We start from the raw sequence: 25,596 nt of genomic DNA, 5'->3' as shown, positions 1-25,596 counted from the left end.
CAAAGCAATGTGTGCGCACAGGGAGGAGAAAAGATCAGCCAGACAAATTAATTGCAGATTGACATGTGATTGATTATAGCAGCGGTTCTCAACCCGCAGGCCACAGGCGGCCCGATTAGCACACAGCTGCAGCCCGGCTCAGCTGTGTTCTAAAGGCTGCCCTGTGTGGTGGGGTTCGGGTTCCCAGCTGCCCGGCACGATGGGATCTGGGTTGCCCCACTGCCCAGCATGGTGGGGTTGGGATTGGGGGTCCGGGGTTGCCTGCTGGCCCCGCAAGCCCCAGGGTTGCCAACTGACCCGGCAAGATCTGGGGCTGCCACCCAGCACTGCAAGCTTCGGGGCTGCCACCTGGTGCTGAATGGCAGAGCTCCGGGGCAGGACGGCGGGGGGTCCGGGGCAGGTGGGTGGTCGGGAGCTACCACTGTCCTGCCACCCGGCCCCTGCAGCCCAGGTAACACAATAAATTGAGAACCACGGGATTATAGGATATTATATAAAATGAGGGGGAAGAAGCCGTTCTTGTAAAGCATTACGACACTCCCTCCCCCAGCATGGTGTCCCTTTAACCTTCCCGAGTCTGTGACTTTCATAGTAATTTCTGCCTCTGCCGACAGCCTGTCTGTTTTCCTGGCTTCCCGCCTTCCTGGAGTGTCGCTGGTTGGGATGAGCAGAGGACTGTACTGGCCCCTGCTCTGCCTGGAAGGCTGCTTAAGGCAATGCCACAGCAAGGGCAGGGCTGGTTACTGCTTACAAGGAGCCGGCAGCTGCCCTCTGGGCAGGGCCAATCCTTTGCTTCACGCAGCCTAGGAGGTTTGCGGCGCTTCTGCAAAGCCCGTTTTCATTCCAGAGAGTCTAAGCTGCATTATGCTGCCGGTCAAAGGAGCAGCATCATGTCCTCCAGTCGTCCCCAGAAGGGGGACAAACTCCACTCACTGCCCCCCGCCAGAGCACCTCAGCCTGGGCCCGCAGAGACTCCTCCCAGGGGCCGGAGAGGTCGCTCGCTCTTCATGCTCCTGCAGCCCTTGTCTGAGCCCACCAACCAGGCGGCCATGACGTGAGGGTAGTTCTGAAGAGCCCACGGCCCCCGCAGCTCCGTGCACAGACCACAAAGCCTTGCTACAGCGTATTGGGGTCATAACACGAAAGCCTGGCTAGGGCCAGAGAACAAACTCCCAGCCTGAGTGAAGGGACAAATGAGCCTGTGGGTGGCAAATCTCTAGCAGAAGAGAAACCCTGGCTTGAAAACCCAGCCTGAGCCAAGGGCTGTCACGGAGTCCCCGGGCGCTGCTCTGGAACTGCTCCCCACAAAGCCAGGCAGGACTCTGGGGAGCCTCCTCTCCCTCGGAGCAGCCTGTCTGCAGGGCAAGCAGCTCCCATGGCTTCACCTCCTGGGTCTCTCCTTGGAGCATTCAGCATCCTCTGCCCCTCCATGCGCTTCCCCCAGTGAGTCCAGGTGGCACAGCAGGAGGTGGCTGGATGCAGAGCACGTCTGAAAACCCGTCCCCTAGCTAGGCGCTGCTGGGTACATGCACACTGCGGCTGGGCCCGCGTCTCCCAGGACACGCAGACTGGCTTGTGCTGGGGGAACCAAGCTACAAAGAGCAGCGTGGCTGTTCTGGTGCAGGCTGAGGCTCGGGCTCTCGCGTCCACCCCACTCCCTGGGCTTCGGAGCCCACGCTCCAGGCCGAGCCGGACGTCCACGTTGCTATTTTTAACGTGAGCTCGAGCAAGTCTGTCTAGCCAGATGTGCCCGGGAAGGGAGCTGAGACAACCTGGCTCCAATGGTTGCCCCTGCCCCCTATACCAGCCCTTTGGGGCAGCAGCCAGCCCTTGGTTCTGTCTGCAGGCTGCCTGGGAGCGCTAGGCGCTAGTGGAACCCAAATGCTCAGAGCTTAAATACCAGCCCAAACCCAAAACTTGGAACGTGTTTATTGCCAGCTAAAGCACACGGCTGTTTTCAAAGCTCACAGGCTGAGCGTGTGGCCACCGAGAGGCCCGAACGACACCCCTCTCTCTGGAGCTGGTAGCGCCCGACCATCGCCATGACGCTAGTCAGCCGAAAGATAGATATTACCAGGCTGCATCTATATACCCCCAGAAAACCCCAGCACTGTCCCCGCCTTCCCCCCACCTCTCCACTGATTGCTTCGGGAACAGCGGCTGGTAAAAGCCAGAGCTAGGGACAGAACCTCGGGCCTGGAGGGTGGGGGGCATCTGCCCGTTGGGAACCCAAGCCCAAGCTGGCAGAGGCAGGAGCGGGGAGCGTGGAGGCAGAACGAGGGGGCGTGGAGGCCCAGCTACCACTTCTGGCAGGTTTCCCCACCTACTTGGTGACCGGAGAAGAGCTTTTAGCTTCTGGAGAGTCCCTGGCGGAGCTGCACAACAGCATCAGTGCAGAGAACACGGGCCCCGAAACCCAGGTCTCATCTGCACCCCAGTGCTCACTGCGGTGCATGCCTGGGACCTCAATGGGGCACTGGTTTGGGGGAATGGCCCCCTCTCCTGGGGAGGCCCCATGGTTAGTGCTAACTAACTAGATCCCACGCCTTGGGGACATGGCTCGGCGGTGGCATGGCTCTGAGTTTGGGAGGCATCCCAGTAGCCTTTCCATTGGTCTCTATTCTGCACATATGGACCCACATCCTGGTCAAGGATAGACCCCTCTGGCTATGGGTACAAGGCTGGCTCCACTACGGGGGATAATGGTGAAATAGCCCCAGAGCCGAGAGCAGCCCCAGGGCCGGCAGGTGACCGTCGGCTCTCCTGGTGGGATCACCAGCCCACGGGCCCTGCTAGCTGCCCCACAACGGCTTGCATCATCACATGTGCAGCTACGGGAAGCTGATCTCCATGCACAGGACGACCAGGGAGTTGGAGCAGTCGCGGCGCTGCTCAGCCAGGAGCTTCCCCTCGGTCAGGGGAGAGGCAAAGCCCTCGGCTAGGCTGGCCCGCCACCCTTGGCAGTCCTCCTCCGGGGCTCGGTGCCCACGCGGGCTGGAGCCATGCCAGATCGCCTTGTGAGCCCTGAGGAGACAGTGCCAGGCTGGGATCAGTGGGGTCAGCAGAAAGCCACGCAGGGCCTGATTTTCAGAGGTGCTGGGTGCCCACCCTCTGGGGAAGTCAAGGGGAGCTTGGCACACCCGGCCCCAGGCGCGTGGCTCCAGCGGAGGCCCCCAAATCAGTAGCTGCTTTTGAAAAGTTCAGCCTTGGGGTTAACCCTCGAGCTGCTTAGACTGCAGGCAGCCTCCCTCCCAGCTGAGAAGCCAGCCCCAGCCTCGCCCGCTGCCGGAGGTTATCGGGGAGGGGGCAGGCGATTGCAACAACATCTTCCCTTCTGACTGGTTCCCAGGCACTTCAGGCCCCAGGGACAGAGTCCTGGCCCATGCAACAGCGTCATAGAAAACCAACCAACATACCCTGTGCAGAGCTCCTGGAAGTGCCACTCACTGGGGGGGGTGTTGGTGTTGGTTTAAACCCTTTCACCCCCAGGTCCTTTGCTACAGGGCTCTCTCCAGGGGCGGAGCCTGCAGCGGGGGAGGGCGAAGGGGGGGCTCGTCAGGCAATTAAGGTCCCTTAGGAACGACCTCGTCCCCTCCCCACCAAGGTCTCCCCGCAGCGACTGCCCCGCTGTGCTCCGGGCAGGCGGAGAGTTCGCTCGCACGCTGCTACGCTTGCCCGTCCCCGCGCTCACCAGCTGGGATCCGTCAGCACGTTCCGGCCGTCGAAGGTGTAGATGGGAAAACGCAGCGCGTTGAAGCGGGCGGCGCCATCACCTCCGAACAGGGAGTTCCAGGTCTTCGCCAGCCGCTGGCCCTGCCATTGGAATCAGGCTGACTGAGCGCGAGCGATCACAGAGGTTTCATCTTGTACCGGGCCGGCCAGGCAGCAAGCCAGGCTCGCGGGCCAGGGGCCGGCCGGATCGGAACCAGGCCAGGGTCAGGTGGATTCACCGGGACTCCCATGCACGGGCCTCTATTGCAAACAAGCCGGAAGGCCCAGGGTGCTCTGAGTGGTCGGAGGTCCATTGAGGCTGAGGGGCCAGGCTCAGTGAGATGCTCTAGCTGGGGAGGGGTCTCGGTGGACACCGGAACTGAACGGTGCCCGGGAGAACAGGCCGTAGGGCACGGTCCTGCTGAGGGGGAAAGGCCCAGTGGGTTTTAGCTTCTGGGAGTCTCTGAGAACGGTTTTAACCATTTTCCTGGAGGCTCCGAGGCACCAGCGTGGGCGAAGGCCCCAGCAGCTGCAGCCGGCCCACCCAACAACGCTGCTGCCATCAGACTGTTCCTCACCTTCAGGTTGACGACGGGCAGAGCTCTGTCTGTCCTCCTCACGATGGAGACCAGGTTCTGCGTGGGCGACGACAGGAAGGCCCGGAAGGTGCTGGAGAGCTGGGCCTCCTGCGACTGCCTGTGGCACTGCAGGTCCGCGCCGCTGAGCCCGTTCATATCGCCGGGCAGTGGGAAGTTCAGCGCCACCAGGCGGAGCTGAGAAAGCAGAGGGGTGAACAGGGCCAGGCGGGGTGGGGGGAGCGCTAGCGGGTCTGTCTTTCAACAGGGTACCAGCACCCAAGGGTGTCGCACACTCTGGGGCCTGTAAACCACACGAGGTGCCCATGGCATGAAACCTCGTGCTAATGGTGCTGCCTCGGAGCAGGCCTGCCGGCGCTGAGAGATCACCCAGCCGAAGCCCGAGGCTCTGGGACGGACTGAGCACCGCAGCACGTCATTCCCCGAGCCAGAGACGGGAACTGCACGTGGGCCGGAGCTCTGCTGGCCGCTGGCTGGACAGGCGCTGGGCTCTGCCCTGGAGCCTCCTGCCCTGCACATCCCATATCACAGCCCCTGGCTGGGCTGGGGGAGGACCCTTCGCAGCTTGGATCGGGCTGGGGGTGACAGCCCGCCCCCCGCAAGCTGCCTCCACGTTGCTGGCGGGACCTAGGCATCAGGACGGGGAGCCCTCGCCAGCACCCAGAGGGTCGCAGGGGAAGGCCAGGCCACGGCTTACCGAAGGCACCCTCGGGGTGATGCTAGTTGGCAGGATCCCGGTGGCTGCTTGACTCCCTTCCTTTGGGACCTAGGAAACACACAGCACGTCAGCCTCTCGGAGCAGACTCGGGCATGCCCAGCCCGTCACGGGCCTGGTGGAGACAAGGGCCCGGCCCCACGGATCTCACGCTGGCTCCGACTAACGGGCTCTACGCAGACCCCGCTGAGCACGGCCCTGGTCCAGGCTACCACGGCAGCGTGAATTCCACGGAGGGAGGGAGGTTCGGGCAGGGCAGGCCAGGGAGTCAGAGTTGTCCTTTGCGGCCTTGAAATCGATGAATTCCCAGGGGCCCATCCCGCCCTGAGCTCCCCCTGCCCCCGCATGGCTCTCCCGCGCTACCTGTCCACCCCCATCGCTGCAGCGTCTGAGCCTCTGCATCCCCAGAGCTTAGCCCCAGCGCCGGGCAGGGCGGGCGGCCCTCCCATTCCCTGCTTCCTTCCGGCCCCACAGCTCCCTTCTCGGGAGCGGGAGCGGTGCAGAGGCCACGTGTGCTGCCCTTCCTCAGCCTGGCGCGTTCCTTCCCTGGCCTGACCCCCTCCAGCCAGTGGCCACCCCATGGCTGTCGCGCTTCTCGTCTGGTGAGAACCCCGGACCAGCCACGCTCGCGGTGCGGAGTCATTTCCCCAGCCACGGGGCACGTCCACACCCTTCTGGCGCTCAGTGCCCTGCAGGGACCCGGGCAGGCTCCGCTGGGAAGCAAAGCCGCTGGCCAGGCCAGGCCGGCTGGCGGCACAGTCCCAGTTCTGCATTGTCCGCGCTCAGGCCTTGGGTCGGAGTAAGAGGAACTCAGGACACAGCTGGATGTGGACATCACACCACGGAGTCGATGGAGCTGGAGCTGCCTACGCTGGGGCAGAATCGACTCTGTGGTGTGCAAGACCTGTTCAACACAGGGACAGCGACCCTGGTGCAAACCCTAGTGTAGAGCCATTGCACTAGTGTGAGCCTTCTGCATGTGCCCCCCAGAGTCCACGCCCAGAGTTCACATCCACGTGACATGCTGGTGGCTAAACTCCCCGGTGAAGACAAGGGCGGCTGGCCAGGATCTCCGAGCGTGGCCTCTCTGGTGACACAGGTCAGCAGTGAGGGTCAGATGCACTAGTCACAAGAGAGTCCTCACCTGATGATGTTCTGTGGACACCGAAGGGTCATCGCCAGCCAATACGGAATCCGAATCTTCCAGCTGAGAAAAATCACACGAGGAGCGAGAGAGAGAGAAGGGTGTGTTAGGTCTCGATCTAGTCCTGTGGCGTTATTCACATATGGTTCCCTTAAGGGAAACCTGTCCCCATTTTCCACTGGACTCATTGGAAAGGAACATTTCCTTTGGCAGCCTAGCGCCTGGCAGGAGCGAAGCCTGCGGGGAATTTCCCCCGGAACCTGGACAAGTTCTACAGAGGTTGGTGATCTTTTCTCCTTCCCCCCTTGGCTTGACTTGTTTCCCCCTGTAAGCAGGTGTATTAGAGAAAACACATTTAACAGCTCACTAAGCTGCTGTTGCTGCTACTGGAGCATTTCAGACCCGATCTCAGGGACTGTACGTCAGGAATTCTCTTCTCCACTACTGACAGGCTGCATGAGAAAGGCGCCATGGGAACCCCAAGCATTGGCTATTGCTAGCGACCCAGAAACCCCAGCCCTGGCGCTCTGGGGTCTGAGATTGCTGCTCCCGTACCAGGAGCTTGCTCCAGCCTCTCGGGGTTCGGATGAAGGCGCTGTTCTCATCTCTGACGTAGACCAGGCTCCCTTCGGGGACGGACGAGCTGGATTTGAACATCAGCTCCTTCGACTTGAAGACCCAGGTGTGATGCTGAGGGAAGGAGAAGCAGCAGTTACGGGTTAGCGGCCAGATCGCAGAAACACCCTTAGCCGTGGTCCTGCCATTCCACCCGCGGCCTGGCTGCCGCAGCCCACACTGGGCCATTCCCACTCTGCCACCACCCCCAGCTGGCAAAAGCCGGGAGGGGCCTAGATCCGTCCAGCACGGCAGCCCCCAGCACAAGCAGTGGCTGTAGCAGCAGGTTGCGACACCTGGGACGGGTCCTGTTCTCGGGCCAGTGCAGTCTCCAGTGATTTCTCCCCCATGCAGATAACCCAAAAGCCCGGCTCCCACCAACGGTGCTGGACGCTGGGGAGTGGATGCATTCGAAGCCCCATGATGCCCGGGTGTGGGTGGGCCAACGTGCTTGCCACGTGGTTGGAGGGGTGTATTGAGGCAGTTTGCTGCAGCTGACGTCCCTGGGACGTGGTGGCGGTGCCCTTACGGACGAGTCTCTTCATTGCGCTGGCCAGTCCTAGCTGTCTGCCGCCCCCGCCCCCGGCTGCTCAGGGCATGGAAAGCTGCTGCCAGGAAGGAAGACAAGGGATGCTACAAGATGCCAAAGTCCAACACAAACCCTGGAGTCAGCTGGGGGGTCAGGCACGTCCTTCTGAGACGACTCAGCATCTAGAGAGCAGCAGAGATGCGTAAGGTTCCCGCTGCACGGGTGGGTTCGGCAGAGCTCCGGCCGGCCGGGGAGAGCAGACCCTGCTCCCCGCTACCCACCCCGTGGCTCCTCCTGGCAGGATCTAGGCTGGTGTGCATGGAGAGGGAGCCTTTCCGTCCGAAAGGTGCTCCAGACCCATTCCAGAGGGCCCCCGGGGCTAAGGAGTAAAGGGCCCCTTGTCTCCACTGGGCAGAGAAGCCGAGCTGGAGCCCTGCTGCCCCGAGCAGTAACCCCAGGGTATGGCCAGCGAGGTTCTCGCAGGAGCGCGGCCTGCTAAGAACTCAAGGAAGGTGCCGCTTCCCGGCTCGTCCTTGGCAGGGGTGGGGTGGGGCACTTGTTTCCCAGATATTTTTCAATCCAAAGCAAACCCCCAGGCCGCCCTGAAGCAGACGATGGGCACGCAGCGCGAGGGAGCCATTGGCCCTGGCCCGCCCAGGCGCAGGCACTCAGCCAGCGGGGAGGTCCTCACGCAGCGCCCGTCACCAGGACGGGGAGACCTCTCGAGATCGGGGGAGAGGACAGAGAACACCCATTAACATCTACTCCTAGCTGGCCACAGGGTCCCAGCCGGGCAAGGGGAGGTGCCTCCCCTGGGCTCAGAGAGACCAGGACAAGGCCTGGCTTGTGAGCCCAGCTGTCTCGTGGGGCCGCGGGGGCACCATCGCCGAGGCAGAGCTCACGGCAGCCAGCGGAAAGACACCCACTGACTCCAGGAGGGTTTTGGGGCAGCCCAGGGGCAGCTCAGAGAGCTACAGACCTTCCCCTGGAAATATTCTGCAGCGGGCTCCTGGGAGGTGCCACCCATGTGCCCTGGGAGTCAGCGGCCAGGGGAGCGCGGGACAGGTGTGGGGAGGCCAAGGAGGGCCCATTTCTCTGCTAACGGGGCCTGAAATCTGGTCCATGGCCCCCAGAAATGCTGAGAGCAACGTCCCTACCTGAGAGCCCGGCCGTGTCGTGGGTCACCTGGAAAAGCCAAGTGCAAGTGGATCTGTCAGCGCGAGACCATCGCAGACGAGATGGGCCCGTCTCCGGTGGCACAGGGCAGCTGGGATGGCGAGCGGGAGAGGGGCCGGGGCAGAAGCCATTCCTCCTGTGTAGCCATAGCAACCCGAGCTCATCCCCCCGGGGGGAAGTGCGAGGGCGTCCTGGGGGGGTATTTCCGGCCCAAGGAGGGACAGAGGGTGATTTGCACGCTTGGCTGAACGGGCCCTGGGCTTACGGGGGGACGAGTGGCAGATCCAAACAGTGCCTGAGCCGTGAGCCGCAAGACAGCACAGGCCGGGGGGGGTCAGGAGGAGGGTCTGCCCCAGGAACCCACCCTGCCCTCTGCTCCGGGCTCCCTAGGCAGGAGCTGAGCAGCCTCAAAGACCTGGGGGTCCCTAGTCCCTCCATGACCCCGCTGCTGCCCTGGGTCTGGCTGTGGGCAGCAGGGGAGGCTGGCAGGGGGCCCAGGAGGCCCATGTCTTACCGGCTGTTTGCAGAACGGCCTGGGGCGGACGGGATAAACCCTCTGAAATCAAAGACAGGCTGGTTTGCTTTGAGTCTGGTAACCGCGCGCTGGCGCAAACGCACGCCCGCCCGACCATCGGCCGGGATCCTTACATTGAGGTAGAGGACGCCTGGTGCTCCGGGGGGCCCCGGGGGACCGGGGGGGCCTGGTGCTCCGGGGTGGCCGGGGGGACCCTGAAATAAAGATCAGCACAGAATTGGCAGTGGATCTGTCAGTGGGCTGGTGCTGCGTGTCCCGGGGAGGAGGTGCTGCCGGACCAGGGCCTGCCTGTCATCTCTCTGCCCTCCCCCCCCTGCCCTGCTCACTGGGCACCCTCCCACGGCCCTCCTTCAGCCCTGCCTCATTCTCCTCCCAGCCAGCTGGGTTCCTCCACTCAGTGCCCCGCTTCCTGCCCGGTCTAGGGTCTCCGAGCCCCCAGGAACCCCTCCCCGGGCCCTGCAGTGCAGGAAAGGTCTGGGCCTGTCCCGGCCCATGGGCGCCTCGGGCTGTGCAGACAAGACCCAGGCCACAACTCACGTGGGGGACGATTGCACCGTAAATCTCCGTCTCTACTTTGCCGTTCTGGAGAGGGAGAGAGAGAAGAGGGGGAGTCTCCTGTGGACGGGTTGGGCGCAGGTCAGGGGAGGGGGCCCGGATCTACAGTGACGCTCATCCGCATTCGCTCCCCGGCTCGGCCGTCTGTCTCCCCTGGCCTCGGGCTCGCAGGAAGGGTGGTGCTCGCTGGGCGTGCCCAGGCCATGCCCCTTGCCTTGCGGGGGCGATGGGCCAGGCAGGGGCGCTGGGTCGGCTTCAGCTGGTGTGTGGCAAAGGCGGGTGAGAGGCTCCTTCCCAGCCCACAGACAGTCCCCATGCCCCTGGCTCATGGCACTGAGAGCCCCCCCTAGAACACGCAGACGACTTCGGACAAACCTCTTGGTATGTCAGTGGCACCCAGGATCCGTACGGGCCCCTGGAGCCGGGGAAGGAAGGGTGGCCTGGCAGGAACCCGGCCTCCCCGGGACAGCTGCGGCATCCCTGCTGAGCCAGCAAAGAAAAAGAGAGAGGGTCCGTGATCTCCGCTGGGCCAGGCTTGTGGGGGACTGGCTGGGGCACTGGGACTCTGGAAATCGGGCATAGCTCACTAGGGAAATGAGTTGGCCGGTCTCTGTCTGGCCCCCATCCAACCCCGCAGTGGATTTGGCCTGGCCGTGGCAGTCTGTGCCCTGTCCTGCAGCGGGTCTGGACCGAGGGGCGTTGGCGGAGGGATGGAACGGCATCAGGTGGAGGCGCCCTGGGCAACCTTTCCCAATGGCTGCCTGCACTATGCCAGCCCCGGTGCTGCCAGGGCCATGCCATGGCACAGCCGGCTCCCCGCCGTGTTTCCATGGCTACTCACCTGCTCTCCAGGGTCTCCCTTTTCACCCTGTACAAAACAGAGACGGTACCATCAGAGCCCCGGCTCTCCCAGGGATTCACAGTCCCCACTGGCCCAGCCCCAGTGCCCTGGGAAGTGGGAGCCATCCTCTCATACACACAGGGAAACTGAGGCACAGAGCACTGCAGTGGCTTGCCTGGGGTCACACGGCAGGGTTGGCAGTGGAGCCGGAGCCAGGAGCCCTGACCCCAGCGCCCAAACCAGAGGGGAGTATTTGACAGCCCGCGCGTCTCTCGGGAGCTCCAGTGAGGGTTAAAAGCGAGGAAGGAAAGCTGCCCTAGGGGGTTGTTCCCGGAGCAGGAACAGAACAGGGGGCGGCGGGGCGGGGTGATCTCTGCCCAACTTTGCACACCGGACTGTCCCGGACTCATCCAGACATGTGTCTTATGCCTTGGAAATCTCCTGCCCAGGGTGGAGCTGCGGGCGGGGGAGAGGCCTCCCTGTGGCAGGGGAGGGGAGCGCGCGGGGGGGTGGGGCGCAGGTGGGGGTGGGGGATCCAAGTGCTGCGGTGCTGAAGATGGACTTTCGGACTTTCCTCTGTGTCCCAGAGCCCACGTGGGGCGGCTCAGCGCAGCCAGCTGTGGGGGCGGGGGGGTTACCTGCGCGGCTTGCCAAGGCTGCAGGGAGGGGGATTAGTGGCCCAGTGCAGAGCTTGGGGCCGCCGTGCTGCAGGGAGCGGGGCAGGGGGTCAGTAGGGGGCGCTCTCCCTTGTCGGCCAGGACTCACCTTGGGGCCCGGCGGGCCAGGCCATCTGGGGTGCCCTGAAGAGTGTGGGTCACACTGCGGTGAGAAGAACACGGCTGTGAGGGGCTGTGTGGGCCCTCGCCCAGTGGGACGGAACAGGGGGGCCAGACCCACCCCACACCTGGGGTCGCCTTTTAGACCAGCACAAAGGGCCCGTGAAACATTCCCGCCCCGGATCCCCCCACAGCTGCCAGCATGCAACCCCTGTGTCCACTGCAACCCCTGTGTCCCCCCCAGGCCAAGGACCCCCCAAAGCTTGGCACAACGGCAACGGTCCCATGGGTGTCTGGGAGCTCCGGGCACTGGCAGGCAGGCGAGATGCGACCGAGTTCGCGCCCACTCACCCTGTTCTCCCCAGGTGGTCCTGGTGGCCCCATGGGCCCGGGCGGGCCCGGGGAGCCCTTCTCTCCCATCAAGCCGGGGCTGCCTGGAGGGCCGGGCTGGCCAAGATCACCCGTCTCGCCCTGCAGGGACACAGCGCAGGGGGTGAAAGAGCCAAGAACACACGACCCCGGCCCGTCTGGGGGACCCAGCGCTCTGCAAACAGTGCCTGGGGTGGGGCCTGGCATTAAACCCGCCCCACAGCTGGGGAAACTGAGGCACAGAGCAGGGCAAGGACGACTTGCAGTGATGGAGCTGGGAGCCCTGCCCACACTCCCCTCTCCAGGGACAAGCCGCTGGCACGTTGGTGTGAGCAGCACCCGCCTGGCGCCTGCTCCCTTGGGCCAGGCCCTCCCATGCTGCCCTGTGCCCTCCTCGGCCCGATCGGCTCGTTACCTTGGGCCCGGGGTATCCGGGCTCCCCGGCAGGCCCCGGGTTTCCTGGAGGCGACACAGGCCCTGCGGGGCCGGGGGGCCCGTCACGCCCTGGAGCTCCTGGAGGCCCTGAGACTCCTGGAAGCCCGAGGGGGCCGTCGGGCCCTGGGGGGCCTTGGAAGCCCGGCGGCCCTGGGGCCCCAAGTGGCCCTGGAGGGCCGGGAGGTCCTTGCTGCCCTTCACGGCCTGGCGGTCCAGGGGGGCCTTGGATGCCTTCATGCCCGGGGTAGCCCTGGGGGCCTGGAGGCCCTTGGTAGCCAGGCAAACCCTGGGGTCCAGGCGGCCCTGCCGCACCAGGCCTGAGCGGCTGATTTGTCAGCTGGCAGGAGAGAGAAGAGATACAGCAGAGCCGCTTCTGTGGTGCCAGCCTCTCCGTCCATCGCCCATTGCACCCGCTCTGCCCCCATTGCAGCCCCCTCCTCTTCCACACTGGCCCCACGGCCCTGCCCCACGGCCCTGCCCCCGCAGCCTCTGCCCTGCTCCACCCCCACTGCCACTGCCCTGCCCCCACTGCCCCTACCCTGCCCCCGCAGCCCCATCCCCCACACGGCCCTCCCCCCCGTCCCACTGCAGCCCCTGCCGGGACTTTGCAGGCAGATTAAGGATAACTTGACCCTGATGCAGCCGGCCGCCCCCCAGCTCTCCCCTCCCACGTGGTCTCTGATCTCGCTCCCCAAGCAGACTGAAACCCCAGCACCCCATCCTGCCCTCACCTCGTTCTCAGATGCGTCCAGCCCTTCAGCGCCGGTTGCCAGCCCCGGCACGCCCGGAGGCCCAGGGAGACCAGGCGGCCCCTGGGGGCCAGGCTGCCCTGGGCTCCCCGCCTGGCCTCGCTCCCCAGAGAATCCCGGCAGGCCAATTTCCCCCGGGGGCCCCCGCTCTCCTTTCTCTCCCTGTTGGGGTGAAGATCCGCCATGGATGGGCTCAGTGAGCTGCCCTCCTAGCCCCCCAGCCCCCACCCCCTGCCCCACTGGGAACTGGCTCTGTCCATGTTTGAACCCGCTCGGGAACCGCCAGCGCTCGAGGGGGTCCCGGTCCTCTGCTGGTCCCAGAGAGTGGGGCAGGCGCGGGCGCAGCCTGGCGTGGGTCTGTCCCCGCTAGCGGCCAGGGGGTGGCTGCCTTGGCGGGAGTTCAGGCCTGGCTGACGGCCCGTGTGGGCAGGGCGTCGTGCCGCCCCCGCCGTGGCGCTCGCTGCGCTCCGGCTAGCGATGGAGCGGGGTGCTCTGTAAGCGAACGCCCCCGCGACAAGCCATGGCCTGAATCGGGGGAGGAGGAAGAGTGTGTGCGGCCCCAGAGAGCCTCCAAAAACCCAGCACCCTTCAAAACCAAGCTCTCGAGGGGCCGGGCACCCCAAACGCACGGGGGGCCCATCCCTGAGCCCCAGAGCAGAGCCCCCACAGCTCCCTTCCTTCCTACCTTTGGCCCAGGGGGCCCAGGGGGGCCGGGGACGGCTGGGCAGATGCACTGCGAGAGGTTACCAGTCACCTAGGAGCCAGAAACAGCCTTGAGTGCCGCGGGCGCTGACCGGGCGCGGTGCCAGCCCCGTCCCCGCTGGGCTTCAGGGGGTCACAGGGCAGAGCAAGGGAGATCTGGGGTGGCGAGGTGGGGGAGGGCTGGATTGGAAACTCCTTTGTTCTGCTGGCACAGCCGCAGCGGCTCCCCTCTCTGCAGGAGGCCTGGTACCCGTGCACCAGCGGGGTCCGCCCTGGCGGGGCTCTGGCGGCTGCTGGCACGGGTAGCTTCGGTGCAGTCGAAGGACAGTTAAGGGGAGGGTTGGTACGGACGCTCCTCCTCCTGCATGAGCGGCTGGTGCTCACTGCTCAACCCCGGGCAGGTTGTGCCAGGAACGGCCCCTTCCACCACTCACCTGCGGAAGGGTGGCAGCTGCCCGGGGGGTGGGCACTGCTGGCGTCGGACCCTTTGTAGTTGCCTGTGAGAAATCAGAGAAAGATGGAGCATTGGCCCCATTGCCATGGCCCCCCCTTGAACCTAGATGCCAGGGGGCACTGCTGGCAGAAGTGCCCGCCCCATGGAGAGGGCAGAGAATCACAGCCAGGCTGGCACCCGTCCCTTTGCTCCCGTCCAGCCAGAGCAGCCACCCCAGCGGGGCAGTGGCAGAGGTCAGCTGGAGTCACCTCACCGAAATGTCTCCATCTGCTGCCTGCCTCTGCGGGGGGATCCCCCCCCCGGTTGTGGAGGCCCCCCCGGCCTCTCTCATGTTGGCAGTGGCCCTGGCAGGCTCAGAGCCACGGGAAGGAAGAGGCCCCAGGGCCGGAGCCGGCACTGCCTGGCTGGAAAGGGCCCGTTCCTGGGGCGGGACAGGCCGGAGGGGTGCAGGGCAGTGCGGGGCGGGCGGGGGGGAGGATGGAGAGGGAGCGACCCTGTGTCCATCCAGCTCAGGTCAGGCCCACACCACCAGCAACTAGAGAGCCCCCCACCCCCCCTTACCTTGATCTGCAGGAACTCCTCTTCCTCCTCCGCGCTCCCCTCGAAGAGCCCAGGGGCGGGGCGGGTGGCAGGGGCTGGAGGCGTCTAGGAGAGATGGTGACGAAATCAGTCCTGGCCCCATTGCTCTGTCAGCTCCTCAGCCCCTGGAGAGCCCAGTGCTGACTCCTCTGGCCCCATGGGGCACCCACCTGGGCCCTTACTATCGCCACCAGCCGCAGGCAGAGAGGGGCGTGGCTGCCTGATTTGCATGCGCTTACCCATCCTGCTTTGCTCTCCCCTCCCTCCTGCTTGCACCCTCGCCCAAAAGTGCTCTCTCCTCCCACTGAGGCTGGCTGGGCCAAGGGCCCCTAGACACCCAGGGGAACCAGAGCCGGGGCACCCACGGGCCCCTTGCTATCTGGGCAGAGGTACAGCTGCCCTGTTCCCTCCCTCTGGAGTCCTAGTGCCCAACCTGGGGGCTGAAGGAGCCTCAATTAGTACAAAGCTGTGGCCCAGCTACGTGCGAAAAACCTTCCGGGTTCTGGCCGCCTGGCCCCGTTCGTGGTGGGGTCTGGGTTCTGGCCCCCTGGCCCCATGCATGGCAGGATCCGGGTTCTGGCCCCCCGGCCCCGTGCGAAGCGAGCTCCGGATTCTTGCCGCCCGGCCCCGTGCGCGGTGGGGTCTGGGGTCCAGGTCCTGGCACATGGGGCCACACTGATAAATATCTTGAGAACCAGGCGGCTCCAGGGGGGCCAGAGAGGCACCTGTCCCCAGGCTCTCTGCCATCTCCACGCCCTGTTTGCCCACCCCCGGGTGCTGCAGGGGCAGCTTTCTGAGGCCCTTTCAGCCGCCCATCCCTGAGGCATCAGGGCTGGATTGGGGGGAGCTGCACGTGGGGGCTCTCTGGGCAGGGGGAGTGATGTGCAGAATCCACAGAGCCCCTGAGCCCACCCATCCCCCAGCTCTTGGGGCTGGGCTGGGGGCCTCCCTTCCAAGCGAGGGAGGGACCCATGCAGAGGCTGGGGGGGGGGTCAGGAGGGGGGGTTGTCTCAGCAGATCCAGCCCAAAAGCCAGAAAAACAGCAGCAAAATACCATTTCCCTGGGCAAAGGGCTGAGCTGCGGCTATTGTGTCTGGCCCGCAGGGCCCTGAGATAAGGGGAAGGACACGAGCAGAGGAAACTGATTAACTGGAAGACAGGCCCCAGCCTGTGGGGTTATGGGGGGGGCTGGGGATCAGGGTGCGGCTGAGTGTCAGGGGGTTTATGGGTATCGGGGGCGCGGCCGGGGCTGGGTATTGGAGTGTAGCTGGGCGGTGTAGAACTGATACATGAAATTGTTTTTAATTGTTCACTTTATTAATGTAACTTCTGTTCCCCATTCACTACACTTGCCTACACTGTAACTTCTGTTCACGGTTTGCCAGCCACTGCACTTGTCTATATTGTAACTTCTGTTCACTGTTTGCTACATTGGAATTCAAACCTCATTTTAAAACGCTCACTCCATTTTGTAAAAGCTTCCTCCAGCCTTCATTGTTGCAAACCCTGCTGTAATCTTATTAGTTGAGTTTAGATGTGTGACTGAGGCATGTATGAATGAGGGAATCAACCTCCAGCCCCAGCCTGTCCTGATGAAATAAACTTCAAACCCCAGGGGCTGAAGCTGCAGACAAGAGCCCTAACAACGTAAGCAGAGTCCACCCTAAAAAGAAAAGGTGCAATAGAAGGAAGATCAAAGCCAGGCCCCAGGCTGAAAGTCAGGCCTGCAATTGAAGGGTGATCGGTCACCAAACCCAGAGGCAGCGGGACACAGCAAGACCTAAAGACTCTGGATTCAAACTAAAGCCTACAAAAAAAATGGGTGAGATGGGAGACTTTGGAGGGTAACGTTCTGCTGCCAGCATGGAAGGGCATCGGTGCAGGCCCAACAGAGACCAGCTCGTCCTTGTGCCCGGCTTTCCTGGCCAGTTACCGCCACAAGCTACGAACCCAAGCTGCAAAATCAAGCCACAAACTCAAGCTACATCCAGGACTGGTAACTATGCAGCAGCTGCAGAACATCTAATGGATAGATATAGATATAGATATAGATATAGATGTGTGTGTGTGTGTGTGTGTGTGTGTGTGTGTGTGTGTGTGTAAGGATTAAGATATTAGTTCTTGGTCATAAATCAGATTGTTATCATAATAAATGTGGCATCTTTGTCTTGCCTCCTGAAAAGATCCTGTGTAGTTTTGTCTGTACAACAGCGGCCGGGTATCGGGGTGTGGCCAGGTGGCTGAGGATCCCCCCATGCACCCCCACCCATTCTCTCCATCCCCCCATGGACTCCCCACCCATTGACTCCATCCCCCCATGCACCCCATCCATCCAATGCACCCCCACCCCATCCTCTCCATCCCCCATGCACCCCCATCCATCCAATGCACCCCACCCCATCCTCTCCATCCCCCCATGTACCCCCACCCCATCCTCTCCATCCCCCCATGCACCCCCAGCCATCCAATGCACCCCCACCCCATCCTCTCCATCCCCCATGCACCCCCATCCATCCAATGCACCCCACCCCATCCTCTCCATCCCCCATGTACCCCCACCCCATCCTCTCCATCCCCCCATGCACCCCCAGCCATCCAATGCACCCCCACCCCATCCTCTCCATCCCCCATGCACCCCCATCCATCCAATGCACCCCACCCCATCCTCTCCATAACCCATGTACCCCGAGCGAATCCTCTTCATCCCCCCCTTCACCCCAAGCCATCCAATGCACCCCCACCCCATCCTCTCCATCCCCCCATGCACCCCCAGCCATCCAATGCACCCCCACCCCATCCTCTCCATCCCCCCATGGACTCCCCACCCATCGACTCCATCCCCCCATGCACCCCATCCCCCCATGCACCCCCAGCCATCCACTCCCCGCTCAGCCCCCGACGCACACTCAGCAGTGTGATGTTGGCCGCACACACCGTCACTCTCCCCCCATGGCCGCCCCCCACTCGCTACCTCCCCCAACGCACCTGGTCTCGTGTTTCCCGGGGGGGCTGCGTCCCACCCCCTGCAGTCTCCTTGAGCACCAGCGCCTGGCTCTGGGGGGCCGTCCCCAGGGGGGGTTTGCTCAGCAGGATTTTGCGCGTCGGCTCTGTGTCGCCAGCGTCCCCCTCTGAAAGAGCCAAGGCAGGCGGGCTGGGAGCTGTGCCTGGGCCAGGCTCCCTGGGCAGCAGGGCATCGGCGGGGAGCCCGGGGAGATGCTGCGTGTCGGCTCAGTCCCCCCGGACACAGGGTGAGGGGCTGGGGGGCAGCAAACAGGCGAATGGTTTGTCCTGGTCCAGGCAGAGCTCGGGGGTCAGGCCGGGCTCCATGGGACCAGCCCCAGCAGCGGGGAGCAGCCTGGGCGACTCCCTGAGCCCCGGGGCCAGTGGCTGTGAGGGGCCGAGCTGGGGCTGGATCCCTCCCCACGCGCAGCCGCGCTCTCAGCCCCTCCGCCCGGGCCTGGGCACCCTGTGTGCCAGCCAGAGTGAGCGGTGCCGGGGGACCCCGGGGATGGGCACAGGCAGAGCTGTGTGCCACAGACGGCCCCACTGCCGCCCAGCCAGGCTCAGGCTCCTTGTGGCACCCTGCCCAGCTGCCACTCACCTTTGCCCACACACCCTGTGGTGGAGCGGTGACGCATGCCCGGCCCCGACTGCGGATGGAACGCAGCAGGCTGGCGGGGGGAGCCCACGGCCACGCTCTGCACCCCGGCACTGGGGGGACCTGGCTGAGGTCAGCAGGAGCTGTGGGGTGCTCAGCCCCTTGGGAATCAGGCCCCAGGGTGTCTCCAGCTGGCCCCCCAGAATCAACCCTGCCCACCCAAAGGAGTGAGCCTCACAATGTCATCACAGGGAAACTGAGGCATGGAGCAGGGAAGGGACTTGTCCAGTGAGTCAGTGCCAGAGCTGAGAACAGAACCCAGGAGTCCTGGCTCCCAGCCCTCCCCTCCCATCTCACCCCCCTCCCACGCCAGCTCCCGGAGGTGGCTGGGCTCCTAGCTGGTCTGTAGCACCCCCTGTGTGCTGTAAGGTGCACGGACGGTGGTGGGGGGACACATCCCTTCCACCCCCCAGGGTCACCACAGGCACCTACCTTCCCCCTCCTCTGGGGGGCGCTGTGCAGATGTCGGGCCGGCGGTGGTCATGGGTGGGGGTGTTGTGGTCAGCCGGGAGCCCAGCGAGAACCACTGGGCCGTGCTGGGGAGAGCCCAGACGCCCAGCAGCAGCAGGACACACAGGCAGCGGAGGAGGGGGCTGCCCCGGGGGGTCCCCATGGCGCTATGCTGGGCACAGGCTGCCCTGGGCACCTGCCTGGCACCGTGGCCCCTGCCTGGCTCGCGCTGTCTGCCCTCCGCGGAGGAATGTGCCTCCCTGCAGAGCCACCGCGCTCAGGGCTAACCTTTGGCACCTGGCCCTGGCTGTTATCACCCCATATCCTCCCGCCCCCGGCTCCGACACGCCCCTGGCCTGGCATCGGCTCAGCGCTGGGCGGGATCGGGGCCTGGCTGCGGGCTCTGGCTGCCCCCTTCTGCCAGCTCCCTGCCAGGTGTGGGGGGCTGGGCTGGCCCCTCACTGAGGGTCAGGTCGCCCTGACCCCAACCTGCGTGTTGCAAAGAGGCTGCCTGGGGGCATGGGGGGCATGGAGCCGAGGCACAAGTGAGCGCGGGGAAGGAGCCGGTCCCCACCCAGCCGAGCAGGGGCAGCGCAGCGAGGGGACTGGGCAGGAAACCCCCAGGGCAGGGGGATAAAGAGTCGGGGAAATGAATGATTCCAGCCACAACAGTCCCACTTCAGCACAGGGAGCATGGGCAGAGCTGGGGGGGGGGGGGAAGCCAGGGCTGGGCTAGCAGGGGGCTGGGGGTTGGGAGTGAGGGGCACTGGCAGAGCTGGGGGGGGGAGCCAGGGCTGGGCTAGCAGGGGGCTGGGGGTCGGGAGTGAGGGGCACTGGCAGAGCTGGGGGGGGTGGGGCTGGGCTAGCAGGGGTCTGGGGGTCGGGAGTGAGGGGCACTGGCAGAGCTGGAGGGGGTGGGGCTGGGCTAGCAGGGGTCTGGGGGTCGGGAGTGAGGGGCACTGGCAGAGCTGTGTGCATGAAACTTGCCCAGCCTCGGCCCTCCGCCACGCGCCAAGTACGGCCCTGCCATGCCCCGCAGGAAGCTAACGGGCAGAGAGCAACCAGGGCCAGTTACTGGGCTCGGTGGCAGCCCGCGGGTCTCAGGGAGCGAGCGGGAGGCTAGTGGGGGGTTGTGCCGTGGGTCTCAGGGAGCCAGCGGGGGAGGGGGGAGATAGTGGGAGGTTGCACCGTGGGTCTCAGGGAGCGAGCGAGGGGCCGTGGGGCCAGGAGACGCCCAGAGAGCCCCTGCATAGGTCCCAGCGGTGACGGGCGCGTCTCAGAGGGGCAGGGGTGCTGCCTTGCCTGATGTTCCCTCGGGGGGGGGCACCTAGCCCCAGGCCAAGGCCCCAAAGCCCCACGCGGCTGAGTCCTGGGGCCCAGGAGAGGCCCGAGCAGGGGCCCGGGAGAGCCAGGTGTGCAGCCACTGGCCCGCCTGAGCCCTGGGCTAAGACCCCATAGCCCAGCCGAGCGCCCGGCCCCCCAGCGGGCAAAGGAGCCTTGTGGGGAGGGCTGGGCAGGACTCCTTGGGACTAGAGGAGGTGGGTAGGAGCTCTGGGTGGGGAGAGTCCTGGGGCTGGACACAGAGGGGAGAAGTGGGGGCACCCGCTGGTGCAGTTGTCTCGGGCTGGGCGCAAAGTGTGCAGGGGAGAGACCCCCCAGTGCAGCCCCCCAGCTCTCCGGAGCCAGGTGGACAGGGGGGCGCAAGCAGGGGCTGGGCCCTTCCCGTGAGTTCGGGGAACGGGGGCCTCTGGGGATCAGCCTCCAGGCCAGGCAGGGGGCTGGAGGGGGGGCAGGCCCCCTCCCGCACACTCTGTTCCCTTGGCGGCCGCGCAGACACAACAGACCCGGCCCCCTGCCAAGGGCTGATAAGGAGCCGCGGGGGGGGGGTAGGGTGGGGGGGGCTTGTTTGGGTTTGGGCAACTCCTCAAGGCTGGCGCCTCCCCGGCCTCGCCCGTCTCATGGCCACCGCGTGGTCCGGCTGGGGGCTCCAGCCGTGCCGTCCCGATGCAGCCAGGCAGGGGGGCACTGAGCGACGCGTCAGGCTGCCTCCCCCTGGGCCTGAGGCCCCCGTCTGCCCTGGGAGCCACGGCCAGGTGCGGGGCAGGGTCTGGGCCCGTCCAGCCCAAGGAGCGCTCAGAGTTTGGCAGCCTACTGGCTACAGCCTGGCATTGCTGCACCCGGCCCTCAAATGCAGCCACCTCTGGGGTGGGTTACGGCGACACGCCGCCACACAACACGCAGCACAGGGAGGGAGGTGGGACCTGGCAGCCAGTCTGGGGCAGGCTCAGCCCAGCTCTGGGTTTCTTCACAGCCAGGAGGGTCGGAAACTATCAGCATTTTCAACAGCCCTGTGATTGTGCCAGTGCTGACGGAGATCACAGAGCGCAGCTGCCCCCTTTGTGCACCCCCAGCCCTCTGCGGCCCCACGTCCCATTCCAATTGCTGGGGGAAGCTTAGAGCAACAGCACAGGCCTGCACGAGGGGTGGGGGCTGCCCAGGACCGAGGGGCGAGGCACCCGTGGGAGGCACAGATGGCGAGGGAGCCCCTACCTCCCCCACCCGCAGAGAACCCCCACCCCAAGCACCCTGCAGTCTGGTCACCCCTCACCTTGGCGTCTGGCCCATCTTCCATGCCCCGGTTCCCAGGCCTCCCCCCACAAGCAGGGGGAGCGCTAGGAGCAGCAAAGCGAGCTGCCCCCGGGGCCCGACGGCAGATAGGCCCCATCTCTGGGCTCAGAGAGGCCTGTCCATGTCCAGCAGCCGGGCCCGGGCCCCGCTGCCTGCCCAGCCCAGCATGGCGCCAACGACCCGGCTGTGGCCTGCTGAGTAGCCCAGGGAGCTGCCCGTGGCCATCGTGCCCCAGGGCACTGGGCACCTGCCAGGCAGAGGATTCCTGGGCGCCCAGCAAGGCGGGGGTGGAGACCAAGCTGACAAAAGCCCCCGGAGCCCCGCCCAGGACACACCAGGGGCCTGGCTCTGTCCCCCTCCCCCGGATCAGCGCAGGCTACAGGGGCTTGTAACAAAGTGGGGGATTTTCTTCTCTTTTCGTGGTTTTCGCAGAGGGAGGGGGACTCAGTGTCCCCGAGTGTTATTGGTTTAACGAGGGGAGGGGAGACACAGGACCAGAGAGGGAACTTGGGACCCCGGCCGATGGCCTGGAGGATGGAGACCCCAGCGACTGGGGACCCGGCGACCCAGCTCAGGAGTTGCAGCCGGTTCTGGCCAGTGGGAAGACAATGGGCTGCGGGGACAGGACCCTGGTGACGGACCAGCTGGTTCCAGCCAGAGGGGGGCGGAGAGGAGAGCAGGCCCAGACGACCCTGTTTCCCTGGAGCGAAGACAATGGACATAGGGGGCTTGGGGCTGGGGGTATCAGATGCCCAGCTGGGAAGCAGGATGCAGGGGGACTGGGATGTGCTGGGCAGAGGGAGGCCAGGCCTGAGGCCCTGAGAGTTTCCTGTGCTGTGTTCAGCTCTCAATAAACCTCCCATCTTATGCTGGCCGAGAGTCACTCCAGGCTAGAGAACAGGGGGCATCAACCCTTTCCGGGGTGAGGAGGCCCGGGGGGGTCCAGAGCGAGGGGACTCCCTGAGGGGGCCCATGGCAGAGACAGACGTGCTAAGGCTCAGAGAGGTGCGGCTCCAGGAGGTGGAGGGTCATGACCCCGAAAGAGAGCGGCTCCCCGAGAAGGGCTGTGGCACTGAAAGGGGCACCCCCCCACGAACCGCACAGGGCCATGAGTGGGCACGATCTGTGAGTCCGTGACAGGGCTGTGAGCTGCTTGCTGGGGGAAGCTGGCGGCCGGACTGAGATCGCAGGGACCCCCCTTCCCCTACAGCCCTTTGGGACAGGAAGTGAAGGAGAATCCCACCCAGCAGTGACTGTGCAGGGGCAGAGAGATGCCCACATTGGGGTCTGGCCAGGTCACCTGAGCTAACAGCCTCCCTCTGCCAACCCACCCAGCGCTCTACAGCTCTGACAACCAGTGCCCAGCTAGCAGCAGAGCGTCCCCAGTGCCCACCGGCCTGGGACAGCGTCTGCCAGCAGGGACCCTCCCTCCTCCATGCAGGGGAACTGCCTGGCCCAGAGAGATCTTGATGCGGATCCTGGGGGTCAGCACTGACTTGGGGAACAGCACCCCTGGGAACCTCCACCCCAGGGCCTGCAGTGCCGGGGAACGTCTCCCATCTCAGCACTGGAGGAACAGGCCACTGGGCAGCGTCTCTCTCCCAGGCGCCATCACTCCCAGCCCGGGCCTGGGCAATGGAAGAAACGAACACTCAGCGGGTGCCCGGAGGCCGAGGGCCAGGGTCAGCCCAGGTGCGAATCCCAGGCAGCTCTGCCGGACAGGGCTTGTGCTCCCCTCCCTGCTGGGAGCTGCAGCACCGGATCTGTGCCCCCGGCTCTGCGCTCCAGGCCAGATCTCCCCTATGGCCCCCGCCCGCCGCCCCTCGGTGCTGTGTGCAGGGTGACGGAGAAGCAGGGAGGCAGGATGATAAGTTGAAAGCTGCTAGTGGCTAGTTAAGAAACTCGAGCGGAAACTGGCAGGATTTGGGGGTGGAGACCCAGGCCCCACTTCGCTCAGGGTCGTTTATTCCAGCATCTCTGTGGCTTTGTGCCTCGCTGCCCCATTCAGACAGTCCCAGCGCTGCCTGGATCTGTGTGCAGGGACCCAGCCCCATTTGCAGACACTGCGTGATCCCCACCAGGTCAGTACAGACTGTCCCTTCCGGCTGGGGAAACTGAGGCACAGAGCGAGGGCACAATAACCCCTGCTGGCGATCAGGTGATCCAATAGCCATCAATATGCACCCCCCATCCCTCCCTGCCCCACAGCCACTGAACAGCTGGGCACTGACTCCCCAAGTGCGCTGAGAAAAGGAACCAAGAGCAGGGGGGCTTCCAAGGAAGGACCCCCAGCCCCAAAACAGCTCCTGGCGACACCCCGGGCCACACCCCCCGGGGGAATCCCCTGCACTGAGCTCAGGGGAGCGACACCACCAGAGGTTTTGCCCCCCAGTGTTCCCCTTGCACCTTCCGCCCCAGGCTCCCTGGGACCCGCTCAGGGCTGCAGCCAGCCCTGAATTCTCCAGGCCTGGGAGCTTCGCTCAGCTTCAGCCGGCAGGTGCCGCTGGTTTCCCGGCGCTGTCCAGCCCCGGCAGCGGGATCCGAGCCCGGAGAACCGGCGGAGCGCGGCCGGCAGCGCGCCCAGGAGCAGCCGCACGGCGCCGGCCCAGCTGCCCGCCCGCGCGGGCCTTTGATCCCGCCGGCCCCGCCTCCCATTGGCTGCGGCCCCGGGGGGCGTGGCCGGGGAAGCCGCGGACCTGCGGGCGAGGCGGCTCTGCCAGGGGCGGGCCAGGGAGCGCCGCAGCCAATCAGAGCGCGGCCCAGGGGGGCCCCGGGGGAATCCCCTGCGCACGTCAAACGGATCCTCCCCGGGCGCTCCCCCCTTGGCCCCGCCGGCTGGGGGCTGCAGCGCGAGGGGGGGGCGGTGCCCCGGGGGCCGCCTCCGTCCTGCGCCCCGTGGCCGGGGCCGGGCGGGGCGAGACGCTCGGCCCCGTCCCCAGCCCGGGCTCCCACGTGGAGACGGGGGCGCCCGTGGGCGACGTGACCTCCCCCCTGTGGGACGTGGGGGGCCGGGCCCGGCTCCGGGCCCCGCGGAGACGCTGCCGGCCTGGTGCTCGGGGTGGATGGGCCCGGCCCGCAGCGGCCTGGGGCGGCCGGGTGGAGCTGGGAGCCCTGCCGGGGGCGGAGGACGTGCAGGGGGCGCGGCGGGTGGAACAAGCAGGAGCTGCCCGGAGCCCGGTCCCGCGTGGAGCTGGGCTGGAGGAAGCCGCGTGGGTGCCAGTGGCAGGGGCAGGGCTGCCCGAGAAGCCGCTGAGCTGGTGAAGTGCCCCCCAAGGCCAGGGGGTGCTGAGGGCGCCGGGGGGAGAACAGGCCCGAGCCAGCCTGGGTCGCCCGTTTTCAACCAGGTGCCGCTGTGCTGCTGCCCCCAGGCCTGAGAGAAGCTCCCCAGGACCAGCCGCAAGCCGCCTTCTCCCCCCGTCAGCTCTCGCCTGGGCTGCAAACGCTGGAGCTGGGGCCGCTGGCCCTGACACTGACCATTGCTGGCTCCTGGGTCCCTTCTCCTGCCCGCCTGCCTGGAGCCAGCGGCTTGTACTTAGACCGGCAGCTCCTTGGGGCAGGGCCTGGCTCCTTGCCCTGTGTCTGTACAGCGCCTAGCGCCCTGGGGCCTGCTCCCAGCCTGGGGCTCCCCGGTGCGACGGTGCTACTAATCTACAACAGGCCACGCTGTGCCAGGAGAGCCAGGCCTGGCAGACGCTGGCCAGCCCGTCTGTGACCAGCAGCCCCATGGCTCCCGGGGGGGACCCCAAGGAGCTGATCTTCCCTCCTCCCTAAGCGGAGACCCTGTGCTGCAGCGGGCCCATCCCTCGCTCTATCCCCGCAGCTGCCTTGGTGTCGTCCCACCAAACCGTGAGTGACTCGCCCACAGGGAGCCCCACCCGGAGCCCCGACCCGAGCCCCTGGGAGCTGCTGGGCTCCGTCTGTGTCTCCCGGGGCCGGGTAACGACCATTAACCGGACTGGCCAGCAAAGGTCGCCTGGTGCGTTTTGTTCCCCCGCTGCAGGAGTGTTGGTGTCAGGGCCGGCTCTAGACCCCAGCGCGCCAAGCAGGCGCGTGGGGCGGCCCTTTCCCTGGGGGGCGGCATTTGGCTCCGGCTGAGCTCCCGCAGGCATGCCTGCGGGAGCTCAACAGGTGCCGCGGGAAGAGGGGACCCGCCGCGGGACCGGGGAAGGGGCGGCGCTGCGCACGGCTGCTTGGGGCAGCCTATTTTCTAGAGCCGCCCCTGGTTGGTGTCCTGGGCGAATCCCCCACGGGGGAGCTGAGCTCTGCCCCCTCCCTCCTGCAGCGTCGTCTGGGGCCGGGGCTGGGCTAAGCTGGTGCCGCGTGAGCTCGGCTCTGCTAAGCTCCCAGGCCTGGAAAATTCAGGGCTTGCTGCAGCCCTG

At 65.7% G+C, this 25,596-nt stretch overlaps 1 protein-coding gene across 3 annotated transcripts; it reads right to left on the bottom strand.

Annotated features, from left to right (window-relative positions):
- Nucleotides 1–1,922: 1,922 nt before the first annotated feature.
- LOC123356526 (collagen alpha-1(XV) chain-like) lies at nucleotides 1,923–18,866 on the bottom strand. Of its 3 annotated transcripts, none has more exons than XM_044999862.1 (22): nucleotides 18,572–18,866; nucleotides 17,467–17,609; nucleotides 14,464–14,547; nucleotides 13,883–13,945; nucleotides 13,432–13,500; nucleotides 12,729–12,908; nucleotides 11,978–12,334; nucleotides 11,545–11,664; nucleotides 11,183–11,236; nucleotides 10,418–10,444; nucleotides 9,952–10,059; nucleotides 9,559–9,603; nucleotides 9,135–9,215; nucleotides 9,001–9,042; nucleotides 8,468–8,495; nucleotides 7,443–7,492; nucleotides 6,722–6,856; nucleotides 6,167–6,229; nucleotides 5,005–5,073; nucleotides 4,290–4,484; nucleotides 3,692–3,813; nucleotides 1,923–3,024 (listed from the first exon to the last, which is right to left on the bottom strand). In XM_044999862.1, exons 1-22 carry the CDS (start codon nucleotides 18,750–18,752, stop codon nucleotides 2,832–2,834), a joined length of 2,409 nt encoding a protein of 802 aa, XP_044855797.1. In that variant the 5' UTR covers nucleotides 18,753–18,866; the 3' UTR covers nucleotides 1,923–2,831. The 3 variants fall into 3 exon arrangements, with proteins under 3 accessions (XP_044855797.1, XP_044855798.1, XP_044855799.1); XM_044999863.1 differs by having other exon boundaries at nucleotides 9,952–10,056; XM_044999864.1 differs by lacking the exon at nucleotides 9,952–10,059.
- Between the last annotated feature and the right edge of the window lie 6,730 nt (nucleotides 18,867–25,596).

Source organism: Mauremys mutica, chromosome 25, assembly GCF_020497125.1.
Source record: "Mauremys mutica isolate MM-2020 ecotype Southern chromosome 25, ASM2049712v1, whole genome shotgun sequence".
Classification (NCBI taxonomy): domain Eukaryota; kingdom Metazoa; phylum Chordata; order Testudines; family Geoemydidae; genus Mauremys; species Mauremys mutica.
The sequence above is the reverse complement of the archived record's forward strand: the minus strand, read 5'-3'. Positions and strand labels throughout refer to the sequence as shown.